Source organism: Aethalodelphis obliquidens, unplaced genomic scaffold, assembly GCF_003676395.1.
Source record: "Aethalodelphis obliquidens isolate GAN/ISIS:26980383/991018 unplaced genomic scaffold, ASM367639v1 scaffold14, whole genome shotgun sequence".
NCBI classification, from domain to species: domain Eukaryota; kingdom Metazoa; phylum Chordata; class Mammalia; order Artiodactyla; family Delphinidae; genus Aethalodelphis; species Aethalodelphis obliquidens.
In genome coordinates this window covers 37,310,137-37,334,099 of record NW_020837958.1, presented here as the reverse complement: position 1 = coordinate 37,334,099, position 23,963 = coordinate 37,310,137, and the positions used below count along the sequence as shown (strand labels likewise).

Sequence of the window (23,963 nt, the reverse complement as noted above, 5' to 3'; positions counted from 1 at the left end):
CCCCATCCCACCACCATTCCTACCACCACCCCATCCCACCACCATTCCTACCGGGTCATTGCTCTTCTGAACTACAGAAAACTCTTTCCTTATACCTCATTTAACAGAAATCTGGGCTGAGAAACAGCTCATTAGGTTACAAGAACTTAGAAAGAGATTGTAATTTGCTTATTTTGGGGAGGTTGGTTGAGTTTTTCAAGTCTTCCTCCCACAAGAGAGGCAAAGGGACTGAGCCCCAGCACAATACACCCGTGGCATACTCAAAATTGTCCTTCTCCTGGAAAAACGCAACTACTTTTTCTTATGCCTGACTTGTCTACCTGACTTTCCCTGGGAGAAATTTGTTTACAAAAGCTTTTTTTGTGAGATTCCTGGTAGAAGTGACCTTACCACTCTGCCAGAGGTGTTGAAACTTCTTTAATCCCTTCATCCTGTGGGCTGGCAGACCAAAAGTGTTCTGGGGCCTTAGTGGCACTGTCCAGAGTAGGAAAACAAGGATGCTGGGACCAGGCAGGATCAGGGCCCAGAAAAGTCACCCAGGTGAAGAAGGGGTAGACCAGTAGGCTGCTCCACAGTATTCCCAGGGGCTGAGCTTGATTCCAGCTAAGAGCGCATAAGGAGACTTCACCAAGTGAGCAAAGCACAGTTATAGAGGTCAGTTTGGAGCTGTACTGTGATTTGACCACTGGCAGCATGGCCTCTGCTGATGGTATTCCTGGGTATGGGGACTGTTAAAAGATGGACTGAGGTCATAGCCCAGCCCTCTAAGCAGGCCTTAGGTAAGGCCATAACAAACCAGGTACAGAGGTAGTGCCTAAGGCTGGGCATTTTGGGAGAGCTCTACCCAAAGCAGTCTGGAGGGACTATGCAAATGAAGAGGTGAAACTAAGGTCATAACAGGGAAGAATGGGGTATAGAGCTGAGGGGGCAAGTGAGATACACATGCAGACCACTGGCCAGGGGAATCCAGAGCGATGGAATAAGAAGGTAGGAAGCTGAAGTGGGATATGCAGCACCTGCGGCAGGCTGCTAGCTTGGATCAGGGTTTCTTAAAATTACCTCATCTGGCCAGATTTAGAGTAGCTAGAAAACCAAGGCAGAAGCTCAGATATATAGACTGAACTTATGCAGTGCGTTTAGGAATGATATAATTGCTAAACCTTAAACTTTTTATTTCATTTTATTTTTTAAATTTTCTTAAATTTACGTATAGTTGATTTACAATGTTGTGCTAGTTTCTGGTATACAACAAAGTGATTCAGTTATACATATATATATATATATTTTTTTTCATATTCTTTTCCATTATGGTTTATTGCAGGATATTGAATATACTATAGTTCCCTGTGCTATATAGTAGGACTTTATTTTTATCTTTTTTTTTTTTTTTTGCGTATGCGGGCCTCTCACTGTTGTGGCCTCTCCCGTTGCGGAGCGCAGGCTCCGGACGCACAGGCTCAGCGGCCATGGCTCACGGGCCCAGCCACTCCGCGGCACGTGGGATCTTCCCGGACCGGGGCACGAACCCATATCCCCTGCATCGGCAGGCAGACTCCCAACCACTGCACCACCAGGGAAGCCCCTATTGTTACCTATTTTATATATAGTAGTTTGTATCTGCTAATCTCAAACTCCTAGTTTATCCCACCCCCACCCCCTTTCCTTTGTTTTCTATGTCTGTGAGTCCATTTCTGTTTCGTAGAAAAGTTCGTTTGTGTCGTATTTTAGATTCCACATATAAGTGATACTATGTGGTATTTGTCTTTCTCTTTCTGACTTAATTCACTTCGTATGATAATCTCTAGGCCCATCCATGGTGCTGAAAATGGCATTATTTCATTCTTTTTTAAGGCTGAGTAGTATTCCTGTGTGTGTGTGTGTGTGTGTGTGTGTGTGTGTGTGTGTGTGTGTATCACACCTTCTTTATCTATTCATCTGTTGATGGACATTTAGGTTGCTTCTATGTCTTGGCTATTGTAAATACTGTGAAGCTTAAACTTTGTAGTTAGAAATCTTGGGTTCAAATTCCAACTCTGACACTTAGCATGGCTTTGGGCAAACTAATCTCTCTACATCTCTGTATCCTTCAGTAAAGAACTTCAGAGGGTTCTTCTAAGGATTTGTAAAGTTCCTATCACTATAGATAATCAAAAACTGAAGGCGTGTGGCATATGGCCTCACTGGCTAATAGCAGCACAGCTAATTCCAGACCACGTGGCATTCATTGGTGGGGCTGAGCCTGTTGATGGTTTGCCTTCCTGATAAGAAAGGATTCAGGGACTGGCAAGCTGGCCTGCAGTATGAGTCTCACAGCTGGCAGAAGGGGCTCTGGGAACCAGTACCTGATGTGGGTGGTGGGTTGGGAAGCAGAGCCAGCTGGAGGGTGCTCCAGAGCATCTGGGACAGTTGTATTTGAATCACAATATAAGGGAACTATCCATTCACATTTTCCTCCTAGATCCAGAAAAGAATGTTCTTCTCCCAGGGGTATGGGTGTACCCACACCCATGCACACACTTCAGAGCCCAGGGTCACCGTCAGACTTGGCTTTACCTTCACCAGTTATGCTCTGGCTTGTGTTACTCTCTCTAATAGCCTCACACATGAACATTTGACCTTTGAAATGCAGTCCACACATTCCAGTTTGGGAACGTTTGCAGCTCTCCCATGGTTTACATGTTTGCCTTTTGTTATTGCTATGTCCATAGAAGTGACTCCAGTTTTCTTTCTCTCTGTGACTGCAGCATTAATACTCTTAGTCTGTATTGGAAGATGCCCTGAGTTTAAATTAACTTGAATGCCGGGCTGAGTGTGAATCACAAGATATCCTGCCACTCTAAGTCTGGGGCTCCGGTGAAAGAGCCCACCCCCTACAGCTTGAGAGCACGGAAGGGGTGTCACACCACGCAGAACCACTCTCCCCTCCCCAGGCTTACTTCCTCCTGCTCCACTTCTCACACCAAATTCTGACAGTCCCTCCAACTTCCTCGGCCCACGGTGGCCTTCCCTCCTTCTCTCCTGACGGCCTCCCCTTCAGCCTAAATGGCCCAGCTCAAGACATCTTCAGAATCCTCCCTGTAGACCTCAGTCCCCTTGAAGTTTGTCCTTCCCTGCTCTTTGCTCCTACGCATTTTACACACATCTCTGTTGTTTAGCTTCTCACGTTGTAATCTCTCCCTCTGTGAGCTCTTTGAAAGAAGGATTTGTGTCTTCCTCATGGTATCTGTATCCCCAGCATCTATCACAGTGCCTGGCATTTGTCTGATACCCATTAAAAATATATGGATGACAGACATAGAAAATAAACTTATGGTTACCAAAGGAGAAGGGTAGGGGGATAAACTGGGAATTTGGGATTGACAGATATACACTATTGTATATAAAATAAACATTAAGGACCTACTGTTAGCACAGGGAACTATATTCAACTATATTCAATTGTAATAACCTATAATGGAAAAAAATCTGAAAAAGAACATATATGTGTGTGTGTGTGTGTGTGTGTATATATATATATATATATATATATATATATAAACTGAGTCACTTTGCTATATACTTGAAACATTGTAAATCAACTATACTTCAGTGCTAAAAAAAAAAGGAAATATTTTTGTGTATGGTGAGAGGGTGTGTTCTAACTTCATTGATTTACATGCAGCTGTCCAACTTTCCCACCACCACTTGCTGAAGAGACTTTCTTTTTCCCACTGTATATTCTTGCTTCCTTTGTCAGTGATTAATTGACCGTAGGTGTGTGTGTTTATTTCTGGGCTCTCTATTCTGTTCCATTGATCCATTATGTCTGTGCCAATACCGTGATGTTTTGATTACTGTAGCTTTGTAGTATTGTCTGAACTCAAAATGGCCTGAAGACTTAAACATAAGACATGACACCATAAAACTCCTAGAAGAGATCATACACAAAACATTCTCTGACATAAATCGTACCAGTGTTTTCTTAGGTCAGTCTCCCAAGGCAGTAGAAATAAAAACAAAAGTAAACAAATGGGATCTAATCAAACTTACAAGCTTTTGCATAGCAAAGGAAACCGTCAACAAAACAAAAAGACAACCTATGGGCTGGGAGAAAATATTTGCAAATGATGCAACCAACAAGGGCTTAATTTCCCAAATATACAAACAGCTTATACAACTCAACAACAACAACAACAAAAACAACCCAATCGAAAAATGGGCCGAAGACCTAAATAGATATTTCTCCAAAGAAGAAATACAGATGGCCAATAGGTGTATGAAAAGATGCTCAACGTTGCTAATTATTAGAGAAATGCAAATCAAAACTACAATGAGGTACCACCTCACACCCGTCAGAATGGCCATCATTAAAAAGTCTACAAATGGGACTTCCCTGGTGGTGCAGTCATTAAGAATCCACCAGCAGGGTGGATTCGGGTTCACCCGTGTCCCCAGTGCAGGGGACACGGGTTCGAGCCCTGGTCTGGGAAGATCCCACATGCCACAGAGCAGCTAAGCCCGTGTGCCACAACTACTGAGCCTGCGCTCTAGAGCCTGTGAGCCACAACTATTGAGCCCACGTGCCACAACTACTGAAGTCCACGTGCCTAGAGCCCGTGCTCTGCAATAAGAGAAGCCACCGCCATGAGAAGGCCACGCACCGCAATGAAGAATAGCCCCTGCTCTCCGCAACTAGAGAAAGCCCACACGCAGCAACGAAGACCCAACACAGCCAAAAATTAACAATATAAATAAATAAATAAATTTATATATTTTTTTAAGTTAAAAAAAAAAAGTCTACAAATGACAGATGCTGGAGAGGGTGTGAAGAGAAGGGAACCCTCCTGCACTGTTGGTGGGAGTGTAAGTTGGTACAGCCCCTGTGGAAAACAGTATGGAGGTTCCTCAGAGAACTAAAAATAGAATTACTGTATGATCCAGCAATCCCACTTCTGGGCACATATCCAGACAAAACTGTAATTTAAAAAGATACATGCCACCTATGTTCATGGTAGTGCTATTCACTACTATGTAGCCACTACATGGAAGCAACCTAAATGTCCAGCAACAGATGAATGGATAAAGAAGATGTGGTACATATATACAACGGAATACTACTCAGCCATGAAAAAAGAACAAAATAATGCCATTTGCAGCAACATGGATGCAACTAGAGATTATCATACTAAGTGAAGTAAGTCAGAAAGAGAAAGACAAATACCGTATGATATCACTTATATGTGGAATCTAAAATATGACACAAATGAACCCATCTATGAAACAGAAACAGAATCACAGACATAGAGAATAGACTGGTGGTTGCCAAGGGGGAGGCGGATGGGAGAAGGATGGAGTGGGAGGTTGGGGTTAGCAAATGTAAGCTTTTACGTGTAGAATGGATAAACAACGAAGTACTACTGTACAGCACAGAGAACTATATTCAATATCCTATGATAAACCATAATGGAAAAGAATACTTAAAAACAAATGTGTGTATATATATGTATATATATACGCACACATACATACATATATATGTATAACTGAATCACTTTGCTGTACAGCAAAATTAACAACATTGTAAGTCAACCGTACTTCAATTAAAAAAAGAAAATAACGGAAAAAATATATATATATGGATGAAAACCAAAGCATTCTTTTTGTTTCTTCTTCCTACAGAAACGATGACTGTGGGTAAGAGGACCACTTATGCCAAGAACACAGTAGGACAACCATCTTACAAAGATCTTCAGTAACTTTTCCCATCCAACAACATCTAGACGACGCCAGTGACCAAATATTCAGCTGTAACCACAGCAGTAACTGGCCCTCTTTCCAGATTGGGTTTGCTGAACGTGAACAGTCCAGCTGTCTTCAGGTGGCCTAAGGTGGTATGCTGTAGGGGAAGCACATCTCTTCTGGCCAAGAATTGAGATTGGACTATGGAAGAAAGCACCTGATACAGTGAGAGTACTCAGAGTACCTAAAGGACTCTTAATGATTAACATAAGGCCCTTGGTGATGGGGTCTTAGCAGCTGCCCTGGCAATGTCACTCTGACATGATGTTATTTGCTCGAAGGCCCTGGAAGGACAGAATATTTTCACATCTATCCAGGTGCTAAATAGGAAGCAGTTCTAATTCACACTGGACTACCACTGAGCTAATAGTTGTCTCCAGAAAATAATTTCACCCAAGAAGTACTCCAGCTTTGCAAGGAATAGCCCCAGGAGAGTAATAGGATAAACAAGCTGTTACCCTGGAGAAAATCGAGTACAAAGAGGTCTAGTTCACAGCAAATTCTCTGCCTGCTCCCATGTACATGGCAGTGAGTACCAGTTGATCATGGCCCTCTCCTCTGCTAAACCCAGACGTGAGGAGTCAGAATCCCCAACACTGTTTTCAAGATGGCCAGTAGCCACTTCCTTTCAACTGGTGTTGGCAATGAGAATGAAAGTTCATTGTCATCCCTGTTAGAGAGGCATACATCTCAGTGGCATAGGCATTCTGGAATACCTTTCCCAGGTACATTTGTCCACTGAGGGAACAGCCTCAGAAACAGAAGTACCATTGAGTGAGCTGAGTTCCTGGAGAGATGATACGGCTGGCCCCTGATTCAAGGCACAACTTTTGGGCCTTCTTGGCCTGAGTGCCTTTTGGGGTATTTCCATGTGCAACAGCCCAGAGGCATAGCCTTGGGCAGCCACCGACAGGTTTCCTTTCACTTCTGGACACATGCATCACTTTCACAGCACTTGGGGAATGGAAATACCTGCAGGAGTGAAGGTCAAGGACTCTCCCCGGGTATCACATTCATTACTCAGCTTCCTTTGTGACCACATCAGCCAACCCACTGCCAGCTGTGTTCTTCATCCTCATTGCTTCTGCCTCCATACAAATGAAACTAAAGGCCTCAGCATGTCCTGGGGGTGGTATTGTTACCTCTCTCTCCCATTATAGGTGTAAGGTGCCCCGTCCGTACATTTGCACCATTTCTCCAAGACAGCATTTCCCTTTCATACAATCGCTTTGCAGCAGAATCCAGAGTTGGACTGTAGTTTACCGTCCTGGGAAGCTCATTTATCTTCATTTGAATTAACACTTCCATGTGGGACTAACTGGGTGGAAGCACAATCATTGCAGGTCTTCAGAAAGTTCTTATTGCCACAGCTACCCAGTACAAGAAACTACCCCAATGTCAAACCTTAAAGGGATGGAGACCTTTGGTTGTATGAGGCGGTGTTACAATATTCCAGCTTCATGTGTTCCCCAGCCTGCCTAATCCATTTCCATCTCTGACTGGCTTTCAACCTCCAGGATCCAAAGGGAACCCAAGATTCTGCCTATGTCTTTGACATGAGAAGAATTCAGCCTTCCTTGCCTAAGGTTCCCTCTGCCTATTCCTCTGCATTCAGACATCTTCCATCATACCAGTGTTTAGAACCAAAGCATGAAGGACTAGTGCCAGCAGGATAAATATTATCTCTTGATCCAGGCGGATGAGCCCAGAAGGATGGTCCCAGAGAAACCAGACTGGCCCCAGTAGATATCAGGCAGCCATCCCAATAAACTTTGACTTGTCCTTGGCACTGGGAGCCTGGGTAGGAGATCCTGGGGCAGCTGTGCCTATTGTTCCCCAGGCTAAGATCTTCCTGCCTAGAGAACTAGCAGCCCTGGGGTACTTACGAGTATGCTACTGGCTTGTTGTTATGAAACAGAAGGTGGCTTTGTAGGGGCCAGCAGGCAAAGTGAGGCAGGCAGGTGGCTTGTGCTGGAGAGTTTTAACAGTCCAGCTGTGGCCAGAGGCTGGTTATAAATTTGAACTCCTTGAGCCCATCTGCAACTCTGCCTCTGTTCTTTTGCCTTCTGTTTGGTTTCCCTTTAGTTTCCTAGTAAATATTCCTTTTGAAAAATTCCAACCTTGTTTCATTGAACTTGGGGGGAAGGTAATTCTCCATTGTCTTTTCCAGGATAGAGAAGGAAATTAAAGTACCTTGAAAAAATGGAAATGGCAGTGGAAAGGGATATAACCTGGTTAGATCTTTGGAAGAGACCTTGGGGAAAACTGGTTCCAAGAGATGGGGAGAAACCAACTGTCTCCCTCAATCACCTGGCACTGACTCTCAGCCCTTTCCTCTTGCTGCCTTTGTCTTCAAGGAGATCTGCCCTGGTTGCGTGTTGCTGCAAAAGCATCTTCCCAGCCAGTGAACTGGGCACATTTTGCAGGCGATGTGATACCTAGGAAGTACACCTAGAAAGTACACAGAGGAGGACTAGGGGAGGGGAGGGAAAGGAATGGTGTCTACAGTGTGGATGTTTTCACAATGCCCAAACAAGCATGACTGTAAATGGAATGCTTTTGTCCTTATGGCCATCAGTAGAACTACATTTCATATGAAGAGAAGAAAGGCATACTCTCAAGCCAACAAGACTGACAAAATGTCTTGCTATCTTCATGGCCATCCTGTCCTGGTGGGTGTTCCAGTTATCTATTGCTGCATAACAAAGCACTACAAAACTTAGTGGTTTAAATGGCAAGTTATCGCTCACGATTCTGTGGGTTGGTGGTGTTTAGGTGATTGCTCTCTCTTGGAGTCTTACGGTTGCTATCAGATGGCAGCTTGAGGCTGGTATCATCTGAATACGGAACTGGGCAGGATATCCATGATGGACTCTTTGCATATACATCTGGCTCCTCTATTCGGATGACCAGAACAGCGGGAGGCTGATTGGGCGTCTCTCTACACATAGTCTCTCCTCATGGTTAGCTTGTGCTTCCTCACAACATGGAGGTCTCAAGGCAGTCAGACTGCTTTCATAGTGGCTGGCTTCCCCCAGAGCTAACGTTGCAAGAGGTCCCAGTAGATGCTGCAAGGCTCTTCTAAATAACCTCAGAAGTAACAGAGTCATTCCCACCACAGACTGTTGGTCAAATGCAAGTCACAGGGCCAGCCTAGATTCAAGGGGAAGGGGTTACACAAGAATGGAATACCAGAAAGTGTGGCTCATCTCATTGGGGCCACTTTGGAGATAGTGGGGATGGGAGTGGAGGGGGAGGTGTCACTGACTCAGAAGGCCTCCTGGATAGCTGTCACTTTAAAATCACATGCAATACTTAACATGCATGAGGGTGGAGTGAGGGGGGAATAATAAGGGGCAGAGGAGAAGGGGAAGGGTTATTCATGAACACTTAAATAGAGCATAAGCTGAAGAAAAGTGAATAGTTACGATCAAAACAGAACTTACAGTGTTGCAAGAAACCCTGGAGGAAAATTGTCATTCTAGTGACTGCTCAAAAGCTTGAGTTGAGTGCTTTTTACCCCCCTTATCTTTACTGCCAAAGTAAAAGTGCAAACAAGACATTCCCATGCTTGGGGACATACTTAGAAATGAAAATTCAAAGTAAGTAAGCAGAGGTGGTTTGTCCCTTTTCTGAAGACTTCGCTTCAGAAAGAATTACTGTAGTTAATTAAAAGAGAGAGATTTTATCAAATCTAGTTTAAGCATAGCTCTGCCAGTTGTCCCCTGGCATGAGGTCCTGGCATGGCTAGTGTTGCCATGGTGCTTCCTCCAGTCTGCCCCTCCCTCTCTTGCAGCAGTCCTGCCATAGGGAATAGTCAGGGTCGGTCCACTGCTCTTCCCTCCACCCTGGCCTCCTCCAAATGCAGCCACCTAGCTAGAACTTTCAAAGCAAAGTTATAGAAAGTGATTTAACGAACTGAGAAAAGGACATAACCATGGATGCGCACATGGCCAAAAACAGTGTCTGCAGCCTGTATGTGGATCCTGAGAATTCTGCAGGCCATGTGGCTGCCCATGGCCACCCATTTCACTGATGGCCACTGAGGGGTATTGAGAGTGTCCAGCCTGGGGGCGCCTTGGAATGGCCAGAGAGGATGGCCTCGCCTGTTTCTTTACTGTCCTGTTCTAGATCCCTGTGAAGAATCTCTCTCACACGTAGGATTCCTGAGCTGCTTGCTGACATGGAGCACAACCAGAGGCTGAGAGTGGCCAGTGAGACCTCTCTGAGGCTTGGGTTTTCTCACCGATGGGGTCTTCTGACTCTTCTCCCTCCCATCCTCTCTCAGGGCCAAAAAGAGGCCATAACCCTTCAATGTCCTTTAACAACCACCTGTGGGCACTTTTCTAACCACAGACCCAGTGACACCTGCCGCAAAGGCGCTGCCTGGCACCTAACCTCAGCCAGAGAGAAGTCATAGGCAGTGTTCAGAGAAACCTAGTGTGTCTCTGAGATGCCCGTTCTGTATGAGTGGAGCCCTTCCATTGTAGCACAAGCTATTCTACCTTCTCTCCAACTTCATATCACATAGGCTGACCTTCATGGAAGAAGTGAAATAGTAAAGCTCAGGAAAAGATAATAATCAGAAAAGTTGTCCCAGCAGTTAAGGAAATCCCGGAGAAGACCTCTAGGAGAACTCTGAGAAAAATAGGAAAAAGGAGGGTTGGCTGTTATTCTGGGAGCTGCGGAAGACGAGCCCTGGTCCTCACCGCTAAGCCCAGATGTGAGGTAAAGGAAGCTCTGGTCAGCGCCACGGACCTGCCTCCGGTGTTGATGATGTCAGATATAAAGCTCTTTGCTCAGTCTCCCAAGAGAACAGATCGAGGCTCTCCAGTGACTATGGCAGAACCCACTTCTTCCTTCTTCCCCTCAAGAGGCTTACATGTCGCTTGCTGCCTGGGCTCCCTGGGCATATGGGCTGCAAAGTTAAACCAGTAGTATGATCACTTCTGTCCCCTCGCTCCCTGGTGTCTTCTCACTGTGTCCAGGAGCTCCGGGCATGGGAAGGACTAAGAATCAAGATTGAAGATGCCCCCCAAGGCCTGAGAGGATCGAGAGCCAGCCCTGAAGTCCCGTAACTTTGGCTAAGTCTCAGTGGCATCAGGGTCCCCCATCTCATCCACAGGCCAGCTGATGATTCTCATGTACCTCCTCCTGGTAGGGAAGAGGAGAACAGGCCAAAGGGACCCGGGCCACAGAGGCTGTCCCCTTAACTCATTGCTACTGCCTCTCCAAACTCCATCATAAGGTAGATTTCCCTGGGAAATGGATGGGCATTGCCAGACAGTTTTTTTTTTTAGGTATATTTATCAATATGAAGATTATTGATGATAACACCACATCTTATAGTTTACTATGCATGGTATCATTTTTTAATCCATTTTCTTTATTTTTTGAAAATTCAACTTGTAATTCCAAGTGGTAAAGGTAGTTTAAAAAAAAAGTTAATATCTTCTTGGCTCGATACTAAATTTATTGTAGTTATTATTCCAATAACTATCCATTGCATTAAAGCTATTTCCAAACCAGCATTTGACATAGTAATACTGATGGTTTTTCCTATCAAGTAAACATCATCTTCAGGACACTGACTTTTTCACAATTTAGATAAAATTCTTTCTGCATGGCAGCAGATCCAGATTTGACTCTTCAAGTTAAGACAATTTCTCTAATTCACCAAACTCAAAGCTTTCAGGTAATAATAAAATCATTTCTTCAAATGCCTAAAGATATTTGTATTCACGGCCTCAGAGATGAACTTATGGACTATAGAAACTGGTGAATAAGTCTTCCAGAAACAAGTTTTACCTTCATCTCAAAAAAGTAATGATTCTTTAAATATATATTTTTCCTCAAGAAATTTTGTAACTAATTAAATTTTTTTAAGTCTAAAATAGAGTTTTCCAACGATCCTTACCTTAAAAGTGCACTAGAAAGTACAAGATAAGGACTCAATAAAGAAAAGCATCGCCATAAACTGTACCTTTCTTAAAGGCAAACAAATGTGCTGTCCCTGCCTGTGTGTCTACAAACTCAGATGGCAACCCTGCTGCGGGCTCATTGGGCCTGTTGGATCCAGAAAGGCTTACAGACTTTCTTACACAAGCAGCATTGTGTCCCAACATGATGGTCAGTATTTTAAAATTGTGTTTTCGGCATAGAAAGAGTGAATATATGAATGTTTTATTGAGAATAAGACCCAGGCAGTCCTGAGCTAAGTAAGCCCCCTGGAGAGAATAAGGTATCTTGGCTTTTACCGCATAAAATGAAAGAGGAACACTGAACACTCTTTTCCAAATCAGAACTCCTGGGGTTGAAAATACTTCGACCAAAGTAAATATTTTTCTCATATATATAGATAGAGAGATTTTATTTTGTTCTCTGCAAAGTTGTGTCACACTATCTTGAACAGCACTAACAGATTTTGCAATAATTGGATTTGTTTGAGGAAAATTAACAAGAGGGCATTTAAACTTTGCCTCCGGGTGTTTTCCACACTTGAAATCCACAGGAAGCTGCTTGCCTGACCAGCACCGTTAACCCATGCTGGCCCTTTCACAGCTACTCCCTGGCCTGCTGACACGCCGCGGAGCACCCACTTAGCAGGGGCTTCTGGGTCAACAGAATGCCACTTGGTTTTGATTCTCCCCACTCTGAAAGGTGGCTCTTTTTTCCCCAAAAAATTCAGAGCAAAGGAGAATGAATCCATGTCACCAAACACAATAAGAACAAGGACAACCAATGTGTGTGCTCGCAGGGGAGTGGGGGGGAAACTCTAGAGCCAGCCCAAATGCCGTATTCTTCATTTTTTTTCCTACGTTTTAAAGTTTATTGATCTTGAACTTTTAGGGGACATAAAGATGGAATTTCAAAAAACATAAACAATGATCTCAAAGGAAATCCAAGGGGTTATATCCGTGACTTGAAAGAGTCCCATAAACCCAGAAAAGTTTAGTAAATTATTCAAACACTTCTTCTGTCTGGTAGACCAAATATTGACATTTGGTTGAATGGCTCCATTATGTCAATGTTCCCAGCCCATGTAAAAGTAGCTGTTGGCAGGTGCCTTCTTAAAGGACTGTTCCTATGCGTGAAGCCTCAGTGGGACCTACTATCCCTCAGAGGGGCCCTTTCTGGCTTGGAAGAGCAGACTCAGGAAACCCCAGTGCAGTCTTCAGGTCTTCTGATGCTTCCATATGGAGGGGAGGTCCTTGTGGAGAAAGGCATTTATGTAAATGAAGGAAGGGGACTTCCCTGGTGGTCCAGTGGTTAAGTATCCGCCTTCCAAGGCAGGGGACGTGGGTTCGATCCCTGGTCAGGGAACTAAGATCCCACACGCTGTGCGGCAACTAAGCCTGCGTGTTCTGGAGCCCGTGCACCACAACTAGAGAGCCCATGTGCTGCAACTACTGAGCCCATCCGCCACAGAGAGAAGCCCCGTGCGCCGCAACAATAGATCCTGCATGCCACGATGAAGATCCCGTGTGCCGCAACTAAGACCCGATGCAGCCAAATAAATAAATATTTTTTTAAAGCTAAAAACTTTTTAAACTTTTCTTCATGCGGGAAGAACTCATGACCTTTGACTCCAGCGGACAAGGTAAAATCACTAGTTTGGAAAAGGCAGATTTCAGGCTTGAGGCTGTAATTATACAGGGGTTAAGGACTGGGAAGGAAGATTAACTAAAATTTACCCACGACTTGAAACTATTCTAGTGCATGATCGCACTGCTTTGGGTTCTAATCATAAAACATCTGCCTCGTTCTGGTAGACAGAAGCAGTGACAGAGACCAGCTGGCCCTAGAAGATGCAGAAGGAACTCAAACCAGTCCAAGTGCTGGTTGGAGACAGCCCTGCCCGCGGAGGGGCTGAGCATCTGCTCTTGCCACTGACCAACCCTGGAACCTCCAGCCCTCATCTTCCTGCTGTTCTCCCAGCCCTCAGGGGCCCTGCCCAGACCTTCTCAGTCCCTGGTACGAACAGATCGCACATGCCCGAGGGAGAACAGCGGTGCACCTGTGGTTGTACTCGGCTCCCACTCTTCTGGGCTTCAGAGGACTTCCTGGAAGAAGCAATCCCCAAAGGGCTCAAGCTCACAACAGAAACATGGCCACAAAGAAGCCTTGAATTTCCTGCCCTGCCCCAGCCTCTCACTGATGTTTACTTCATGGTGCTTGGTGTCCCCAGGCCACTGTACAGAGGCACACACAAGCACAAATGCAATTACTGTACAGGCGCAGCTCAGAAGAGGCTGGTGTGGGGCTTCATGCCCCTCCTAGGCAGGGGGAAATGACTGAGGAGAGCTGGGAGACCTGAGTTTGTGCATTTCTTTGCAGCAAGGAGCTCTCTGGGTCTTCCTGTGACCCTCAGTCATGGCAGCTCTCCCCTCTCATTTTATGCAAGATTCTACATCCATAAGGCAAGATTCTGCCTTTCCCTGCAGCCAGGAAAGGTGTCACTAGGGGTGACACCCACCCCTCCAGGGCCGTGATATGTAGGTTCAAGAAAGGATCAAGTTAGAGACGACAGCATCACGTGCAGGGTTTGTCAGGGCTGCCATTTCTGCCACTCACATGTAGGGTTTTTAACTGGATTGCCAGCCTGAAGAAGGCTGAGCAAAGAAGACGCAGCAGGACGCAGCGGAGAGTCACAGGCTGGGCTGGGGCCCAAGCCCCCGCTCCTGCCTCTGAAGCTGCTCCCCGCTGCTTCTCACATGAAGAGTGTTGGCCGTGCCTTCTGTGCTCCTTCCACCTCTGGGGTCTGCTGTCCCTGGGTCTAAGGGAGGGAAGAGGGCAGCAGCAAAGAGAGCTCCCTGCAAGAAGGGCTTCTGGATGAAGTAGGTGTGAGATGAAGAAAAGGGGAAAAGACAGTCTGTGCTCCCTGCATAGTCAGGGGCAGGAAAGGGGGAGGGTGTTGAGAGGCTCCTTCCTGGGCTTACTTCCTCAAGTAACAGCCTATAATCCCTTGCCTCAATAGAAATAGAAATAGAAATCTTGATCCTGGGAAGTTCATGGATTTGTCCACAGCTCCAGTGGCTCAGCCCTGTGCTCCTGATAACATCAAATCAGAGGTGTCTCGGGGCACATACCTTCCTTCTCCAAACTGCGTTAGCACACGCAGGCCAGCGCTGCCCACCCACCAGGCCCATGTGTGCACTGGCTTGGGATGTGGATTTCTAGTGCCTGATGCTCTGCTGACTGCAAGAACGTTTTTGAAAACAAAACCACTGTCCATTCTATCCGTTTAGTCAATCTGGTTGAGAATATCAATTTATTGTGAGGAGAGAGAAAAGCCAGAGGTTTGTGGACACTTTTTGTACGTGTCCACTCAAATATTTTTTGTAGATTCCCATTCAACTCTAAAAAGGAAAAGGGCTGTGACCCTCCCACAGTTGGCAAAGCCTCTGCCCTCTAGTGGCAAGAGGCTTAAACAAATATTCGCGTTGAATATTTGATTCAATGTTTGTGCCTGGAACACTGAACTGGTACCACCCAAGCAGGTGCTCTCTGGGGACAGCACGTAACCCCCTGGTTTTACTTCCTGGGGCTCTGTTCCCAGAGGGTTAAATGTTCATAGGTCCCAGAGGCCTCACTTACTTTCGAACCTGCTCAGCAGAGAGACCAAGAGTAGGGTCACTGGGGAAGACACAGAACCTAGGTGAGACCCAGCTTTCCCACATATGCTGACAGCCCCTGGCCCTGGGGTCCACTCAGGAGGGAGCCTGTGCAGGTGACGTCATCTCCCGGCCAGCATGTCTTCTCCAGCTGCAGCCACTTCTCTTACACCACCTGAAATCACTCATCCCATCCCATCTGTGATGCCCATTAATCAGTCCCCTCCCCCCAGCTCTCCACCCTCCACTCCCAAACCTCCCCAAGGTGAGCGAACATCAGCAAGACTTTAGAAACTTCTGGCAGAAATGAAGTTACCAGGGGCTTCCCTGTTGGCTCAGTGGTTAAGAATCCGCCTGCCAATGCAGGGGGACACAGGTTCGAGCCCCAGTCCGGGAAGATCCCACATGCTGCGGAGCAACTAAGCCCATGTGCCACAACTACTGAGCCTGCGCTGTAGAGCCCATGAGCCACAGCTACTGAGCCTACGCGCCTAGAGCCCGTGCTCCGCAACAAGAGAAGCCACCGCAAGGAGAAGCCTGCACACTGCAGTGAGGAGTAGCCCCCGCTCGCCGCCAACTAAAGAAAGCCCGCGCACAGCAAAGAAGACCCAACGCAGCCAAAACTAAAAATAAATAAATTTATATACAAAAAACAAGAAATGAAGTTACCAGTTGCTGCAGGAACAGGGACTCCGAATAGGCCACCTGAGCCCAACCAGCCACACCTGCCATGTCCAGCGTTTGACTGGTGCCAGTTAGGACCGGACACTGGCCTCCAGGGAGAATCAGTTCATAGGAAACTGCCCTGTGGGTTTCACGAGCCAAACCAAAGTGATCACAATGAGAGGTTTTGAGAGTTCCTGGGACTCTGGTGCATATAGTTTTTATGTCAAAGAGCAGAGAGAGGCTGTGACTGTCCACCACAGGATGCCAGGTAGGTAGCTGTCCACCCTGGGGCCAGGCTTCCGGTGACAGGCAGGGAACAGCGGCACTGCCAGCGACCGGAGAGGAATCTGGCTGGAAGGCATTTCTAGTAAAGCACGGGGGGTGGGGGGAGGATGCCCAGAACGGAGAAGCCTGTGCTCTGAGTGGACTCAGACCAGGAGTGAGTGGGGGAGGTAGGAAGAGGTGAATGGGGTCAAGGGAGCATCTTGGGAAATTCTCACTCCTGTCAAACTGTGAAGTTACTGATAAAAGGAGAGGCTGGTGACGCAGCAGAGGGTGTGTGGGCTAGAGGCTAACTAAAGGTGTAGCTGACGATGGTTGGACATATCACAAGCATTTACAGATGAATCCCTAGTTGTCCTTCCCTACTAAGTACTAAGGCAAATGCCTCAACATGCCTTAATAATCTCTGAGAGATCCATTATAGCTAATCTTCATAATGTCATCTGATGTCATTAAGAAAATAATAAATGGCTGCAAATAGATTTGAAAGGTAGTTGGGAAGATTTCCATGAACATAAGGTTAAAAAATGTTTTGAAATTTTCTGGGTGAAAAGAAAATTTGTGCTTTCTGAAAATTGGTTTATGAAGAATGTCTCATTCTCCAGCAAGGATAGAGAAGTGAGGGATCATGTCCTCAGCACTGCATGGCTTGTAAAACTGATGTATCCAAGCACTCAGTCTTCATAGGCACGTGGGCTATGGTGACCCACAGTGAAATTATCTCACATTTGTCCAGCTTCCTAGGAGGTGGAAGGCACTGAGCGCTTCAAAATAATATAAGATTTGTGGTCAATGCTTAAACCCATTAAGTGGGCCTCTGTAATGGAGCTGAGGTCTGCACATCATACATGTGAATTTCCAAGTGTCTTTCCGAGAGCCGGTTAGGTGGTATGTCCTGGCTGCCAGGTGGGAGTGAGCATGATTTAGACAAGGGACCAGTTCCTGAGTCAGTTGTGAGCCCAGCCCAAGAGGAAAGCCCAGCGTTTCTTTCAAGAGTTAGTCTAAGCAAGGATGTGTGTCTAAACTCTAAGAGCTGAGTGGAAGACATACGGCAAACATCAACAGAGTAGCAGAAACTGGGTCCCGAAGAGGACCTTGCTGGCCACCAGGAGGGTACCTCACTCACCCCTATGCCTTGGCCTACCTTTCACTCCAACTGTAGATCTTCATTCAGATTTAACTTCCTTGCAAAGCCTTCCTGAGCCTGAGGAATTTATTGGGGAGGAACTGGCAGACGGTCAAGGCTTCGAAACAGGGGAATTAGGTAATGAGCTTTGCCAACTGGCTCCATCCCCCTGGCTGCAGTCTGAATGTTAAAACTAGAAGGGGGTCAGAATGGAGGCTGTTGAAAACAATGCAGAATCTGGCCGTGAACCCGACTCCGCCCTCTCTCTACCTCTCATTTGGTCAGTAAACGAGTTCTGTCAATTGTACATTCTAAATATTTCTCAAAGACGTCTGCAGTGCTGATCACCAATGACAATGTATGTTTTTTTCCCCCACACCACCATTCTCCTTTACCAGCTGGGTGTCCTACAATGTAACTCAGTGCTGACACTGTCTACCTGGAGGTAGCACCAGATCCCACAGGTTCGGGGCTCAGTCCCACAGGACTGCCTCCACTTCGGATGCCAGTCCCCAGTCCACGTTGTCATGTCACCTGTGCCTCTGACCATCTGGCTATAAGTCCGTGGTTCCCACAGTCCCCTTCTTGAGTTTGTTTAACTTGCTGGAGCAGCTCACAGAACTCAGAGAAGCACTTTACTTACTAGATTACTGGTATCTCATAAAACGATATAACTCAGGAGCAGTCAGATGGAAGAGATGCATAGGGCAAGGTGTAGGGAAAGGGCGTGGAGCTTCCATACTCTCTGGGAGCACCCTCTCCTGAATCTCTATGTGTTTATCAACCAGGAAGCTCTCCGAACTCTTTCTCCTTGTGGGTTTTTCTGGAGGCTTCATTACAGAGGCATGATTGATTAAATCATTGGCCACTGGTGACTAACCTCAACTTCCAGCCCCTCTTCCCTCCCCCAGGTCAGGGGGTGGAAAGGAAAGCTTCAACCCTTTCATCACAAGGTTGGCTCCACTGGCAACCAGCCCCCATCCTTAGGTGATTTCCAAAGGCACCTCATTAACAAAACAAAAGACACTTTAATGGCTCTCATCAAAGAAAACTCCAGGAACAGTGGTGGAAGACCAAATATATGTTTCTTATTATCAATCACAATACCATGACATCCATTTATCTCTCTCTCTGCTGACACTACTTTTGTTCTGGCCCTCGTGATCTCTCCACGAATCACCATAACAGCATCCTCATCTCCCACCTTGAATTTAGTCTTGTTGCCTTTACCTGGCTTCCAGAGACATCTCTCTGAAACACAGACCTATTTCTGTAACTCATTTACTTGAAACTCTAATTGTCTCTCATTCTTCCTACCATAACATCTAAAATATTTGGTGTGTTCTACAAACTTGGCAAAGTCTGGCCTCTGCTTATCCTACTGAAGTGGGTGCTGGGCACGTTGGCCAAATCTACCCTTCAGGATGAGGAGACTCATTCCCTCAGTCGTGTGGGTGTTGCCGCTAACAGCTCAGAGCTGAGTCCTTCTCCAGGCCGTGTCCTCAGCCAGAGGAAGCTGCCCTACTCAAGGTTATAAACGCTCCCTTCCCAGGAACAGCCCCCACCAAGGAGTGCTTGATGCAGGGCTGCCAAGGCATCGTCCCTTTGCCTCCATTCTGGACACGTCTGAAGGTCCCGCCTAGTTCCAGAGCTCCTTGTGGGATTGGTTGATGCCTCTGTTGCAACTGCATTGCAGGTGAACTCTCTTTGCTCACTCATGCTCCATTCATCCCCCCACAGGTATTGTTCCAGAGAGTATACCCCCAGAAATGTCTTGCTTTTGTAGGGGAGCAAAATTTCCCACCCCAAAATCTCTTTGGCATTTGGATTATTTCGAGCTGAAAACAATCAAGGCCCAAGACTCAGGAAGAAACTTTGACCTTCCCCCTAACTGCCTAAAAGAACATAGATAGAGGACCTCTTCCCTTTGGGAAGGGAGCCATCACTATAGATAACAAAGTATGAACCAGCTGTGACAGACAGAAAGGAACCTAGCAAAGTCTGTTAAAATTTCTCTCTGTGTCCCTCTGTCTCTACAGGAACCAGCAAACATTTGTTTACCAGACATTTGCTTTTCCGTCTCCATGTGAATTGCCTTCCTCCCCTTTGAAGTCCCAACTCACTACCCCAACAGCTTCTTTTGTCTTTAGCTGAGGATGGTATTTAAGGTGAGGGCTTCAGCCATTCTGACGAGTTACTGTTTCCCTGGGTCTCTCCAATGCACACGTGTTTTTAAATGTTTGTTTGATTTTCTCTTGTTAATCTGCCTCATGTCGATTTAATTCTTAGACCAGCCAGAAGAACCCAGAAGGATAGAGAAAAATGTTTTCCTCCCCACAAGGGGTTGGCTGAGGTCACATTTTAAAGGGCTTTCCTTTTGGCATAAAAGCAGCCAATGTTTTATCTAAAGAGATAGGGAATTAGAGGCCGCTCCAGTCATTCAAGCAGGAAACAATGCAATTAGTTGTAAAAGGTTGGAAGATTGGAGGATGACATTAAGGCAAAGAGCTATTGGCGGTGGGGGGGGGGGGGGGCCAGGAGTGGTGAATAAAAGATAAAGGGAAGAATCTGGGGAAAAAAGAGAAGAGAAGAAAAAAACAGACATCCTGTTCAGATCCAGATGATGAATTCTAGTATCCCAGTTGGAATTCTGTTGACTTGGCCTCTGCCTCCTTAAGAAGACAAGGTCTCCTCCTCACAGACTTTCCTGGAGTTAGCCAGCACCCCTCAGTAAAGTGGAGGGTGCAGGGAGCAGAGAAGGCTCTAGAAATCAGGGGGTCAGTTAGCATGGAGGCACAGCAGCAAAAGGACCACCAGTAATGAAGATAGTGAATTCCAAGAGGACCTGGAAAACTGGATGAGATCAGCCTCGGTGGGCTGATTAGGCTGGACATTCGCATGTCCGGTTCTGACTAGTCCTTTAGGGAAAAACACCAACTCGGGGCTGGGCTTACAGCTCAATGACTAGTGACTTAGGTCCAACCACATTGAGGACATAGTGGTAGCTGTCAAAGGGCTTAAACTTCCTCTCTCAGGATACCTGGACTGGAAAGCAGATGGATCAGGCACTTGCAAAGGAGAAAAGGGGTCACTGTGCTGGGTCACTAGCCTCCTTAACGAGCTAGCTTATAGCAGTGGTCAAGGCCAGAGGTTAAAGGTAAGGAAGGGAAAAGAACCAAGCGGATGATTTTATCCCAATAGCAGGCTAAGGGGCACCAAGCCATCTTTTTCTTTCCATTGAGTAAGGCCTGCTCTGAATATAGATGGCCACCATTGGCCACTGTATGTCAGTCAAAGCTGTGACTATCTCCGAAAGGAGTTTAACTTTCCTTTTTGAAACTTCTGGTCACAAGAACATGAGGGTTTCCACTCATGTTCCAGTCCTGCCCCATGGCCCATCAGTCCTAATGGGTTAGGGGAACCAGCTGTGGGCTTTGCTGCCTCTGGGGTCACAAGAGTAAGAGCTTGCCAACCAAGACCAGGTGTGGGCAGTTAGAGCGGAGAGACCAGGCTTGTGCCTGTGAACCAGGTAACTGAAGAGAGTGTGTGGGGCAGAGAGGGAGCGTCTGCCAGGACTGAACTGAAGGGCTCTGAGGCCAAGCTCTTTGGAGGCCCTTCCAGAGACATGGGGGCAACAGCAGCCTTGGAAACAGCCCAAGGACATGTGCTACAATGAGGCCTCCCACTTTGTTCTCACCGAGTCTCCAATAATTCTTTAGACGCCATTAGTATTGAATGTATATTTCATTGTAAAAATAATGTAAACCTGCTATAGAAAACCAAGAAAAAGATTACCCCAAGAAAACACTGCCTCCTAAAAGTTAATTGTGAGTTTCACTTCCACTGGATCTTATCCATCTTAGTTCACCATCTCCAAGTTAGGACTTAAGGAGTTCATCAGGAAAATCAACCAGGACTTCCCTGGCGGCGCGGTGATTAAGAAATCACCTGCCAATGGAGGGGACACGGGTTCGTATCCCTGGTCTGGGAAGATCCCACATGCCACGGAGCAACTAAGCCCGTGCGCCACAACTGCTCAGCCCGCATGCCACAACTACTGAAGCCTGCAGGACTAGAGCCTGTGCTCCGCAACAAGAGAAGCCACCGCAGTGAGAAATCCGAGCACTGCAAGGAAGAGTAGCCCCCGCTCACCGCAACTAGAGAAAGCCCGCGCGCAGCAACAAAGTGAAGACCCAATGCAGCCAAATAAATAAATAAATAAAAATTTAAAAGAAAATCAACCAGAGCACCTTTAGCATAACACTTTATTCCAAAATGCCAGGCATGAAAAGTTTCCCAAAGAGCATTCTCACTCAGGGAAGGAGGCTGAGTGGGGCAGTATTTTTCATGAGAATTTAAGAGGAGGGATCAGCAGAAGTTCACCTAGATTGGGGAATACCGTTGCCCCTTGATATCCGCGGGGAATTCGATCCAGGACTGCCCCATCCCCCATCCCCTACCCCCGCATCCCGAAGATACCAAAATCCTGCGATGCTCACCTTCCTTATGTAAAATGGCTTAGTACACTTAGCCCTCCACATCCGCAGGTACAGAGGGCTGAATGTCATCAAAGACAGTTCTTGGAAATAGGAGGAATTGTTCTTAAGGATGAGGAGCCATTGTCTGTGATGATACCAAGAGGGTGGGAAGGAACAGTTAGGGGCTGACGTCACTTGGAAGAGAGGTAGAGAGGAACAGCTAATGGGGACAAGGACATGCAAGGGCCACACTGGAAAATTCTTTTAGTGTCTCTTGCAGGGACCAAATACAAACCCAGGTCTTCTGACTCCTGGTCAGAGATCTTTCCACTTCTCGTAGATGCCCCAACCTTCTCCACTTTGGTAGGTGATTGAGAAAGAACCGTGAGTGTCTGGACCCAACCATGGAAGGAGAGGTTGCGATAAGTAGACCTGGACAGCAAAGGCGAAAAATTGGAAGATTTTACACTTGTGTCCTAAGGATGTGATTTATCTTCAGCTGGACTGGGGCCTGCAGGAGTTGAGTCCTATGTATTGCTGGCCTGCAGCTGCAAGTGAAGGGAATTCTGCTACTGGAGACAGAAAACTCAAGGACCTCCGTGCTAAGGAGTTCCATTTCCTGATGGTTTGGCTCCGGAAATGCCCCTGTATCAGTAATTGTTTGGCTCTTAATGAAACTCTTCTGAGCGTGAATCTCAGATTTTTCAGCTGCCTCCCTGGGTGGCTAGGCCTGTGGCCCATTGGACCTCTCTCCCCAAGAGGCAATGGGCCCAGTGCCCAGGCTGCTCAGAGACCGGGTATATCAGAGCTTTCATTTTTCCTTGCTGTGCCTTTAAGAACTGCAGGAATGCAAAGAGTCTGGAGGAGGGGTGGGGTCTCCCAAAGGGATTTCCGGGGAAAAGGATCCCGGGAATCTGGGCCAGAAACTAAACTGAGAGTCCAACTCTGAGAAGCTGGGGGTGGTGTGTGTGTTGGGTCAGGCCTGTGATTGGACTGCAGAGTTCTCTAGGGAGGAAGAAAACAAAAGTAAAAAGGAAAGAGCTGGGGAGAGGGGAGAGGCCCACCCCGCCCCCCATCCCACCCCTATGCACACTCACCCAGGCCTGGAAGAGGGGACATCCACTAGCCTGCAGAGGGTCTGTGTGTGTCAAAGGTGATAGCGACAGATGCTGGACCCAGGGAGACCTCTACCCCAAGTCGGCCTGCAGGGCCTCCGGAGACTGACTTGCCAACAGCTGGACTTGATCACCAGCTTGCTAAGCAAGATCACGCATCTGAGGGAGTAACTAGCAGACTTTGCTGTCTGGCTGTTTTTGGAGAATTTTTCTCAGCAGCGGCTAGAAAGCAGGAGACCACCCCCTGGACCCTTGAGCCTTCTTCGAGAAGCAACAGCAGAAGAGATTCCCACCCTGGGTGGTTTGCAGGACCATGCTGGCTCTTAGGCGAGCTTCTGCTTTCAGCGTTCTGATCCTCACGGCCTTTCTGCCCCTGCCGCAGTTCGCCCAGGACCCGGCCATGGTGCACTACATCTATCAGCGCTTTCAAGTCTTGGAGGTAGGTGGCATCTGTGCCCCTGATCTGGGGAACCTGCCTCCCGGAAGTCACTTTATCTTACCCACGCTTCGCTACCTACTGTGATGCATTTTTCCAGATAGTGAATGATAAATAGATTGCTAAATGTACACTTGGTATTTTTCATAGTCTAGTGGTTTCTCCCAGACCTTGAGCAGGGCTTTCCGCTATCCTCTGGTATGGCAGGTTTTCCTCATCTGTAAAATGGGGACGATAATAGAATTTACCTCTTACGGCTATTCTGAAGATTTAATAAATTAATTCCTACTTAGAACATTGCCTGGCATGGTGGTAAATGTCTAAAATATTATTCAGTTGCTCAGTTTTTAAAATAGGAAAATTAAACATTTGGTCACGTTTTCTTCATGTTTTACTATATCAGGATGATCGCAGATTTTAGTTTTCTTTATGTCTTTTCATGGTGAGCCATTAGGTCATTGCAAAAAG

At 46.6% G+C, this 23,963-nt stretch overlaps 1 protein-coding gene across 4 annotated transcripts in view; it reads left to right on the top strand.

Moving 5' to 3' along the window:
* The window catches only part of LOC113625047 (synaptotagmin-9), a 231,055-nt gene that overhangs the window by 181,969 nt on the left and 25,123 nt on the right, over positions 1-23,963 (top strand). For 2 of the 4 annotated variants that reach the window (XM_027115497.1, XM_027115498.1), the window contains one exon: positions 5,659-7,891. The exons of 1 other annotated variant lie outside the window; for it this stretch is intronic. Coding sequence is in view for 2 of the 3 variants with exons in the window: in XM_027115498.1 (XP_026971299.1) it covers positions 5,659-5,667 (9 nt within the window). In the remaining variant the exon portion in view is untranslated. Of the gene's footprint in view, positions 1-5,658; positions 7,892-21,639; positions 23,499-23,963 lie in introns of those variants that run through there. One more of the 4 variants, XM_027115499.1, reaches the window with a different exon arrangement.